The 10790-nt window shown below is 52.7% G+C and overlaps 4 protein-coding genes across 4 annotated transcripts; 1 reads left to right on the forward strand and 3 right to left on the reverse strand.

Annotated features, from left to right (window-relative positions):
• Positions 1–16: 16 nt before the first annotated feature.
• Positions 17–1803, reverse strand: M430DRAFT_105507 (hypothetical protein; the record flags this gene model as incomplete). Its single annotated transcript, XM_024861011.1, has 3 exons — positions 17–1149; positions 1200–1406; positions 1608–1803. 3 exons carry the CDS (start codon positions 1801–1803, stop codon positions 17–19), a joined length of 1536 nt encoding a protein of 511 aa, XP_024719303.1.
• Positions 1804–2821: 1018 nt separating this feature from the next.
• M430DRAFT_21218 (hypothetical protein) lies at positions 2822–4680 on the reverse strand (the record flags this gene model as incomplete). The annotated part of the gene is made up of 3 exons (XM_024864469.1): positions 2822–4019; positions 4070–4368; positions 4417–4680. 3 exons carry the CDS (start codon positions 4678–4680, stop codon positions 2822–2824), a joined length of 1761 nt encoding a protein of 586 aa, XP_024719304.1.
• Positions 4681–5736: 1056 nt separating this feature from the next.
• M430DRAFT_267740 (hypothetical protein) lies at positions 5737–7112 on the reverse strand. The gene is made up of 3 exons (XM_024865446.1): positions 6885–7112; positions 6484–6729; positions 5737–6433 (listed from the first exon to the last, which is right to left on the reverse strand). Exons 1-3 carry the CDS (start codon positions 7008–7010, stop codon positions 5882–5884), a joined length of 924 nt encoding a protein of 307 aa, XP_024719305.1. The 5' UTR covers positions 7011–7112; the 3' UTR covers positions 5737–5881.
• A 1025-nt stretch (positions 7113–8137) lies between these two features.
• On the forward strand, positions 8138–10558 carry M430DRAFT_144155 (hypothetical protein). Its single transcript, XM_024862871.1, has 2 exons — positions 8138–8669; positions 8717–10558. The coding sequence occupies exons 1-2, from the start codon at positions 8292–8294 to the stop codon at positions 10157–10159; spliced, it is 1821 nt and encodes a 606-aa protein (XP_024719306.1). The 5' UTR covers positions 8138–8291; the 3' UTR covers positions 10160–10558.
• Positions 10559–10790: the final 232 nt, after the last annotated feature.

The following is a 10790-nucleotide window of genomic DNA, read 5'->3' on the forward strand; positions in this document are numbered from 1 at the left end:
CCCCCCCCGCCCCAACCTACCCAGCCAAAAACATCCTCCTCGCGTTCCTCGCCCGTTCTCCCGACAGCGCATCCAATTTCACCGCTACCAACACGCACTCGACCCCAGGAGGAGGGGGAGGATGAGGAGGCCTCCCACGACTCCTGGCCATTTGCACTCTTAATCTCCATTGGCCCGTGCGGATGATCCAAGAGCCCGCATCATCATCATCAACATCAACATCATCATTCACACGCTGTCTCTTCTTCATCGGCTGCTGGTCCGGATCTTCTACTGCATCCGACTCTCTTCGCCGTCGCCATTCCTTCCCATCGAGCAACACATAAGCATCCGTGTCAAGAACGACTCGTATATGGTCCTCGCTAAGCGCGCTGTTTCCCGGACTAGCGGGCGCGCTGGTAGCGCCGCCGCCGCTCTTCATCAGGAGACCGAGAGGTTGCGATGTCGAGAGGTTCAGCTTCGTAGCGATGACTTCTAGAAGCCGCGAGATGCGCGTCTTGGCGTCGCCGAAGAACTCGGCGCGCATGGTGGACAGGTGCAGATGGGATGCTTCGTCGCCGATCTCGAGAACGAGCTCGTGAGGCTTCTCGTCGACGAAGGGTCGCGCGTAGTTTACCCAGCCGATGGGCCCGCTGCTGGCTTGGGAAGTGCTGCTGGGAGAGGAGGAGGTGGAGGAGGAGGAGGAGGAGGGCTCGCAGACGATGGAGATACCCGATTGGCGCACGTCTTCGAGACGGATGGCGATCTCGTGTTTGCGCCGTGACTGGTTGAAGGAGATCTGGTGGCGGATGAGTTTTTGCTCGAGCCCTTTCAGGTGGAAATATCGGCAATCCCGTAAGAGCTCGGCGCGGTGGTCTTCGTCCCTGATGTGGAGAGGGTAGCCGCGGAGAAGATGGAGGATCTCGTTGAAGGTGTCGGCGGACCGGTTGGGGACTGATGGTGGTAAGATGGAGGGTGGACGGAGGAGTCCTTCGCGGTCCAGGCCGGGAAATACCTCGGACGGTGTGCTGAAGAAGACGGCGAAGCCGAGAGAGAAATAGTTGGGGCTATTTCCTGGATCAGAGAACAGCTCGCGGGGGATCTGGAAATCGCGGTGTCCAATAGAGATGAAGATGCTCTCTTCATAGAGCTGGGAGATTAACCGGGGTACTGGATGCATCAGCAAAGTTCCAGAAGGCGGATAGAATAGGTCAACCTACAGGAGTAGAATTGGGCATCAGCGAACAACTTGACGAAATGACTGCCATCTCGAGGCTGAACATGATAGCCCTGTAGATGCAACGAGATATCCGTAAAGGTCACGGGATCGCGATCGATGTAGAGGGTGCGGACGGTATTGGAATCATCGCCGTTTTCCTCGGCCTGCTTCAGCTGGCAGCGGAAGAACTGGGAGAAGTATGAGGGTGCTCTAGGTTTCTCAGCGGGGTCCTTTGAATTGAATGTTTTTGAATCTCGATATGAGGCTGCTCACATCCACAACCACAACCAAGCTCAAACCAAATCAAACCAAATCAAACCAAATCAAACCAACCCCAACCCCAAACCCAATATCAAAAACCAAAAACCAAAAACCAAAAAGAGAGAAAAAAAAAAAAAAACACACATACCATCCGAACTTATACTCGCCCCGCTCAACCTAAACAACTGACTCCCAATCTGAATCGGGAACACCCTCTCATGCGGCAAGATATTCGGGATCTCCGTGTTCCACTTGCGCGCCTGCGTCACGGCCGGATCCCGCAAGATGCCCGGCGGCTCCGTCGACCGCTTCTCGTCGCCCGGGTTCGCCGTCGAGACGGACATTGATTGTTTTCTGCGTGCACGTGATCGATCCCTTTCCTTCCTCTCCCCTTCCTTGTCTCTGTTGCAGTCTTTTTTTTCCCTGTACGCCAGAGCTCCAAAAATCAGGATACTAATCAGGTACCATGCATACCGAACGTTGAAAGTTGGCGTTGTGTCGAGAGAGAGAATCCCTTCTTCTTCTTGGGCGTTTTGATAGAGGCGATGAGATGGAGATGGAGATGCGGTTCGACGAGCGGCTGCATTACGTAAGCTAGGCGATTATGTCAGCCGCTCGCTCGCTTAGGTAAGGCAAAACATCCCCTGATGATATATCTATCTAAATTCTCAAGAGGAAGAAGAAGTATATAAACTTCTCTTCACATTCCCCATTCCTGTTTCTTTTTAGATTATATCTTATAACAAGATCAATGCGCAGTGCCATGCTCTGGCACCGTCTAGACCACCACCACAATCACCAATTAACAATAAATGCTTGCTCTCCTATTAGAACCAGCGTCGAGGGGTAAATCTAGGATCTCATCTTCATCCCTGATATCTTAGATTATTGAATATATATATTCACCTATTATTAAGATATTCACCTATTATTAAGATAATCGATGAATAATCATTGTGAACATCACATATTTATATATAGATTCACAACAAACAAACCCCCTGACAACGATTGCCCCCCCCCCCCCCCCCCCCTCTAGTGACCAAAGCGGGCGGTGTTGGTGGTCACCCCCTACCTTACATGACAATCACGGACAAGCGAAGGCCGATGATAAAAATAAGTGTATATAATAATGCCTACCCGTTCCTTTCTATTTGTTTGTTAGGTAGTCGAGGCCAGATCTAGAAAGACGTGAATGAAGTACAAGAGGAATGAATATATATAAGGAGAGGAAAAGGGCTAGCAAGAGGTCAAGGTCTCTAGATTAATTCATAATTAAATACCTATCATCCTATCCATCAACTTCATTAACAAATCAAATCATGAACCTGTACTCCGACGAGATAATCTCAGCTCTTCAGCTCACAGCATCCAAGCAATCAAGCCCGCAGTCACAACGACGTACAGACTAGCTTCCAATCTTCTCCCCTCTGAAGACTGCGTAGGCGTACTCGATGCTGTATTAGCCGTCACTGATCCTGTCACAGATCCCGTCGTACTACTCCCCTGCACACGGGTAGCAGTCGCCGTAGGCATGCTCGGCAGCGTGGAATATGCACTCGTGTTCGTGCTGCTCACGTTGACATACACACAGGCCGCATCATAGAGACTTGGGAGAGCAGCGTTCGTGCCTGTCTGGTTATTATACGCCAGTCGGATCAAGGTCGGAGCAGAAGCATTGTACAACGGCCATCCGTAAGCCGTCAAGCCGTTCACGGGATCTTTGGCAAAGGCCGCCCACGCTCCACGCATATAATTGCCAATCGCGATCTCCTGCTTGGTCGGCCCTGGCACCGGTGGCACGGTATCGAAGAGGAGCGGGACCTCGGCCGCATGCCACGTCCCGGCCTCCGTGCTGATGGCGAGATCTGGGAAGACGCCAAAGTATCGATAGCGCCAGGTGGGATTGCCCGCTGCCACAGAGGCGTTGGCACGGATTCCCGCAGGACATGTGAATTCCTGTAAGTTGAAAGTATCCCAGAAGGCATCGGGGTAGGTGATTCCGTCCAAGGCGAACTCGGTACGAAAGAGTCCGGCTTCATAGTTATTGTTCCCGAGCATCATGGGGAGTTTGACGGGTGTACGTTGAGAATAGTTCGAGAAAATCACCTTGTCGTCAACAGTGGGGCCGAAGGTACCTAAGATACCAGCGATTCCATTTGATGCAGGCACAGCATTGAAGATCGAGGTGTAGTTTTTGCTCCGCATGCAAGAGAGCACGGCGCTGCTGTTCGAAGTGGCATTCCCACACCCCAGAGTGCTGGTGACGTTGAACCAGGCTCCTGCGGCGCTGGAGTTGGAGTTGGGCAGTCCGAAGGAAAAGGCAGTTCCAGATTCGGGGATGAAGCCCGCAGCTATGGGGTCAGAATTCCACGCGTAGGAGTAGTAGTCGATGGAGGCAGCTCCTGCAGACTGGCCAAAGAGTATGATCCGTGAAGGGTCACCACCGAAACCCGCTATGTTGTCTCTCACCCACTCGACCGCCAGCCGCTGATCCAAAAGCCCCAGGTTCTGCGTGCCTCCTGGATCTCCAGGGAAGCCAAGGATGGAAAGTCGATAGCTGCTTGCGTCAGGACAATTCTTTCATCTCGCCCCTGGACAGAGGCTCACTTCATAGAAACAACGACTACATCCTCCAACTCCACAATATTCGCCCCATTATACCCCCTGATTGTGGAACTACCACTGTTAAATCCCCCGCCATAAATCCACACCATTACAGCCTTCTTCCTCTCTCCAACCTGCGGCTTCGTCCAGACATTCAGATATAAGCAATCCTCGCTGTATTTTGCCTTGCTGTTCCCCAGGATCCCAAGGACTTCGACCCCAACTACCGACACGTTCGCGGCTGCTAGATCAGGGGGTGAAGGGGTAGGAGATGAGCTTGGTTTTACGGGACATGAGAAGCCCTATTTATCTCAGCGAAGAACATGATCAGGATGCGAGGGGGGACGCACGAAATCGGAACCATTGAGGTGGGCCGTGCCGTTGAATCGCACGGGGGCCGCGAACCGCAAATTCCCAACTGGGGGTCTTCCAAAGGGGATGCCCAGGTATTCCGAGACCTGCGACTGGTTGGAGGCAGGATGGCCACTGACGGGGCCACTGGATGTCCGGACCGTCTGTCCTACGGTCCAATTGGACTTGGCGCTCTGGAGATCTTGAGGTTCTGCAACGACGGCGGCTGCGCAGACAGTTGCTAGAACTAGAGAGAGCTTCATCTTCCCCGGATGTGAGGAGGGCGAGAGAGAAAAGGAAGACAAGGCAGGAAACAGAGATGTCGAGACGTAGAGACACAGAACAAAGAGAGGACAAGAGGAGGGGGAAAGAGAGGAGAGGAGAAGAGAGAAAAGAGAAGAGGAGAGGACAAAGAAAAAGAGGGGTTACCGAGCCTCATGTAGACTTACCTTGCCTTGTCCAACAGTAATGAGACGTCGTCCCTCACCAGGGAGTACAGGGCGTCCCGCGCAGTGGTGGGAAGTTGGCAGCGCAGCCCAATGACCGAGGAGGTATGGCGCGGCACCAATAGCCAGCCAGAGGGAAGAAAGACGGCATCGGAGGAATGAAGAGTCCAGAGCCCGGAAGACATTGTCGTCACTCACTGGTCGACATCATGTAAGATATGTATGTAAGATATGTAAGGTGTGTAATGTAATGTAAGGTAAGGTATGTGAGGGATGTAAGGTAGGCTGGTGGACCAGGACCAGATGAACCAGAACCATGGGGAGCGCCCGCCGTGCACAAGCGAAGGCGGGGAAGAGCCGGTCGTTGTTCGATGAGACTTATGTGACGATGCTATACGGCACCGTTATGTAATAGATGTGTGTATATGATATATCTCTCGATTTTTGACCTTGGATCCAAGACCTGCGGCTGTGAGGAATCAGGATGGTGATGTTCGTGCAGAGGTAGCTCCCAGAGTCGAAGGAGGATGTGTGGCATCGCAGCCGCATTGGTCATCCTCAACGCCATCAGATCGAGGCGCAACGAGGGAATTCACAAGAAACAGATAACTACCTACTCTGTGGCCTCTCCTAAATATACTTTCTGGTTAAATACTCTGTCCGATCAATTGTGTCAATGTCACCACAAACTCACGATTACGACGCATCATGCACCAAACGTAGATTGAATGTTTCCATTCGATTTTGATACCCCCATCTTCACTAATCTATCGGACCATGCAGCATAAGACCATGAAGAAAGAAGCATCCAAGGAAAGCAGCAAACCAAACGGGAACACATCGAGGAAAATTGCCTAGGTAATAAAGTACAGCAGTGATATCGGAACCCCTAATCAACTGCAAGTTGCTCCAACACCATAGCGATGGGTGTATTGTTGTGAACAACTTCCACCTGCCGCACCATTCATTACTCCCCCACTCTCCATTTCATCCCAACCATCTACGCAGGCGAAACCATCTATTTGAAGGCCTTGCCGAACAGGAGGACCTGCATTTGGTCGTAGATGGACAGCACACCAGCACCAGCAACACCACGGAGGATGTTGGCACCAGCACCCTTGAAGAGAGACTTGACACCCTCCTTGGCAATGATTTGGCGGGCGGCATCCATGGAAGACTTGTACTTGACAGCCTCACCAGAGGTCATCATCATACGACGACGGATGGTGTCGAGAGGGTAAGAGGCGATACCGGCACCAGTGGTGACGGACCATCCGAGAAGGAAGGAGGCGATGAAGTTACCCTCGAGAGGACCGACAAGGACGACAGGCTTGATGGAGTCGTACATACCGAAGTAGAGACCACGGTAGACGACGATACCAGCGACGGAAGGACCGAAACCACGGTAGAGACCGGCAATACCGTCGGAGGCGAGGGTCTTCTTGTAGACGTCGATCAGACCGTTGAATTGACGCTCACCACCAGTCTTGGCGTTCTTGTTGTCGTTGGCCAGACGAGTACGGGCGTAGTCGAGGGAGTAGACGAAGAGAAGGGAAGTGGCACCGGCAGCCTGTAAGGATTAGCTTCGAGCCCCGTTCATGCGGGCCTTGGGGAACTTACACCACCAGAGGCCAAGTTACCGGCCATCCACTTGGCGTATCCATCACGGTCCTTCTTGAAGGCGAACATGGACTTGTAGGTGTCACGGAAAGCGAAGTTGAGGGCTTGGGTAGGGAAGTAACGGATAACGTTGGCAGTGTTACCACGCCACAGGGAGGCAACACCCTCCTGGGCGGTGGTTCGTCGGAAACACTCGACGATACCATCGTATTTTCGGTCAAGACGACCACTCTTCAACATCTCATCCTATAAGGGGTCAGCCAATTTTGTCCCTGTATGCACCTGTATGTCGCCCAATGCGGTTGTTGAATGCCCATTGGAGAGCCAAGAGCGGCGAGTCCCGATACGGATATCCGGAACAGCCTCGAAGTTAAGGAAATTGTTAGATATTGTAAACATACCTGGTTCTGGATCAGGAGCTTGACACGCTCGATGGGAGCAGCGGCAGTCTTGGAGACGGCGGCGGAGACACCACCCACTGTTGTCCTGTTAGTTGCTGTTGTATATGTCTGTATTCCTCGCGGCATCCGTAGATCAAGAACCAACAACGGCCATCGCAGGCGACAGCGATAAAGATCGATATGGGTCGGGAATGGTTGACATACTCAGGAAATCAATAACGAAGGGAGGGCTGTTCGTAAACATGTCAGCTTTGGCTCTTTCACGTGGGTGGCAGATGCGAGGTAGATGTCGAAGAGATTTGCAATCGCAGCGCCATTGAGCACCGACGAAGCCGACAGCCCAGTCCCAACTGAGATTGGAGATGTCGGGGCTGCTTGCTGAAGCCAATTGGGCCTCCTCGATGCTCGCGGTCGCTGGTTGTGAATCTCTTGGACGGGAGGTGATCGCGACAACGGGGGAGCGGAGAGAAGTTGGAATACGTACACGCCCATAATGGACTGCTTCTTTGGGGGTTCGTTGGACATGGCTGCGACTGGTGATCGAACGATCAAAGGACTGAGAGGAGATGGGGGTATGAGAAGAGATGGGATGGATGAGAGACGGGTTGATGGGAGAGAAAAGTTTTTGTATGAAGTCGGGAAGGGTGTCGAAATGGACACGGCTTTAAAAATGGCGCTGGGCGGCCTTGGGCGGCCTGGCGAGTAATTAGCGCCGGTGCAAATTGCCGTATTCTCCCGAGCATCCAGCGGGCGTAATTACGGTAAAAGCACGGGCCGGTGGCTGTAAAAAGGAGAAGTCCGGGGGGAGCACATTGTGCCGTCGGCAGGCACAGTACATCTATCTTTTACATATTTATTGCTATGATCACGATCGTGGATATGGGAGAGACTCTAGAGAGACACGCATTGTATATCGCCATCCAAATCTGCACCTCAGCATGGCCAGCGGGCATATTGGGAACGACGTCGATCCGATAAAAGGGGCGACGGGAAAGGGGCGCCAGAATACCGAGATAATACCAGATAATAACAGATAATACGCCGCGTAATGCCAAAATAATGGCAAAACAAGCAAAACAAACATCAAGATTTGACACCCACATCCGGGTAATTCACCCAGCTGACTAATGCACCTCAGCCAATCAGCGGCCACGGGATCTATCCAGCCTTTCCGACACCCGTTTCCCTCTAGCAACGCAGCCGAGGCCAAACCCTGCCTTGCGCGACCAAAGGTAAACATTCTTTGCAGAGATCCTCAGACCGCTCACTTACTCAATGCTGGTCAACCTCAATTGTTGTCTTGAGTTTTGTCTGAGTACCGAGTAAGGTCTTGAAGAACCTCCCTTTTATTACACCAACACCCAATCTTCTTTCAAGCCATCATAATCAGCTCTCCGTCCCTCTTGGATGGATCCAACCCACAAACTCCCTGGCCCACCAGGGACCCCGCTCTTCCCTGCTTCCCCGGACCGCGTGAACAAGCAGCGTCCTCTCTCGACATTCGAGTTGGAATTGCCCGCGGCAGCTGGGCGGGAACGACCTGAACGCCATGAACGGACCGGCTCCGTGCAAGACAAGATTGCCGCGCTCAACTCCGTTGCCATGCAAGGGAAGCAATTAGAGAGGAAGGCGAACGATGCAGCTCTCAAGCGGGCGATGCTGGGCAGAGAGGAGGCCGAGAGCGAGATGCGCCGGTATAGGGAGGAGGCGCGGGCATTGCGCCGGCAGATAGAAGAGGGAAAGGATCGAGAGAGAAAGGTTGGCGAGAGGTTGGAGAGCGTTATGGTACGCATTACCCGCTGTGGTAGAGCACCGTTGCTGATGATTCGCAGGAGAACTACGGCAGGGCCAAAGAAACCCATGCTCATACACAGGCTTTATGGGAGAAGGAGATACGGCGAGCACGCAAGGAAAACTTCAAATCACAGTCTGTGGTCGTCAAGCTTCAAGAGGAATTGAAGACCGCACGGAATATGGCCAAGCTTGTCCAGGCGGACCTAGAGGAGGAGAAGGAGCGTGGCATGAAAAGGGAACAGGAAGCTTTCGCAGCACGCTACCAATTAGTCGGGGTTCAAGAAGAGCTGGCACAAATGCAGGAGAAGATCAAGCTGGTGGAGCAGGAACGGGATGCGCTGAAGACTATTGCTAAGCATGAGGAGATCGCAAGGATCGCTGCTGAGGGTCGAATCCCACTCCCCCCTTCTCCACAAGACGATGAATTCGCATCCCCGAAGAAAGCACGCAAGTCTGTTGATCTCGCCACCATCACCTCTTCAGCCGCGAGCGAAGACGAGTTGGACGACATGAGGATGCGATTACAGTGGGAGCAGCAACGCGCAGATAGGGCTCATGAGCGCGTGGAGTTCCTCGAACTCGAATGCAGACTCAATTGCTGCGTATCAAGAGCAACACGCCCCGTGGAGCCGACAGGCAGCAGTGACCAAGCATCAACATCTTTGCCGGTGGAAGCCAGCCGCTCAAGTACAATCTTCATCCCTGCTGAAGGGGTCTTTAGAAAAATATCTCCAGCTTCACGGGGAGCACCACAGGACGCACCACGGGAAATACCACAGGATGCATCACAAGATGTACCACAAGACGTACCACCGGAAGCATCACGGGAAGTACCACAGGATGTACCACAGGGAGTACTACAGGAAGCACCACAGGATGTACCAAATGAAAGACCTGAGGAAGTACCAGAGAAAGTACCAGGGGAAGCACCGGAGGGAGCACCCAAGGCACCCAAGGCGTCACCCTGGATCTCGCCAGCGAACAACATGCTGTCGCCCATGGATCCTCCTCAGGATGCCCAACCCACTGAGCCTTTAAGCTATGCTCGAACCCCTTCCTGTGAACCCCCCGCGCTAGCCGTCTCCCTAGACGCCAACACCTCTCTCCTCTCCCTCTTCGACGCTCCACACCATTCCGTTGAAACAGAGAATGACAACGACAATGCCATTGAGGACAATGAGGACAACGACGACACAGTAGTGCGTGCACCCTCCCCCGCACCCCGAGAACCCGTCTTCCACACCATCTCCACCACCACCACCATCCCTCTCTCCAACCCTGACCTCGGCCCTACCATGTCCCGCGAAGAAGCACTCGCCCAGATCCGCGCCCGTCGCGGCCGCGCCCGCAGCCTCGCCAACGGCACCTTAACGCCCAAGAAACCAACCTCAGGTCCCGAGAGCCGGCGTGACATCTCGGCGCCAGCGAGTGCGGGCCGCGGCTTAAAAAGCGGTGCTTTGAGAGGCATGCTCAGAGCCTAACAGTTACCTAACCTTACGGTACGAAATGGAATGGATCGAGCTAGACCTAGGTATATATTGATGATGTGTGTTTGATAAGATGGAGAGGAGGGAGGTTGGTTTCACTGCATTCATAGCACCGGCGTTCGTTAAGGGCGGGATTGTTGGGTGGTTAGGTACCCTACCTATCTTGCCTTTTCTACGGGGCGTTCGTTCGTTCGTTCATTATTCTATGCGTAATGAGGGGGGGGTGGACTGCTTTTGAGGGTGTTTGTCTGAAAAGCTTGATGATGTGTACCTAGTTCGTTGTGTTGTGTTGTGGTGTAAGGTAGAGGTTAGGGGGTGTTACTGACTTGCATATAATTATCTTATTTACCTCTTCCGTCCCCCCCTTTTCTCCTCCCCCAATATAAATTCCACAGTAGTAATAGTAGTAGTAGAAATAATACTAGTATTATTTCCTTACTCTCTCTACCGAACACCCCTCAGTAAACCCCGTGCATCACCCTTCCATCGCTATTATCCACTCTATTCTTCATATATTTGCACATTTCCATTTCCAATCCCCATCAAAGCTCCTCCCCCCCCTCTTTTCTTATTCAAAAAAAAAAAGAACAAAAAAAAAAGAGAAAAAGAAATCTCACCCCCCCCC

This window comes from Amorphotheca resinae, assembly GCF_003019875.1.
Source record: "Amorphotheca resinae ATCC 22711 unplaced genomic scaffold M430scaffold_9, whole genome shotgun sequence".
NCBI lineage: Eukaryota > Fungi > Ascomycota > Leotiomycetes > Helotiales > Amorphothecaceae > Amorphotheca > Amorphotheca resinae.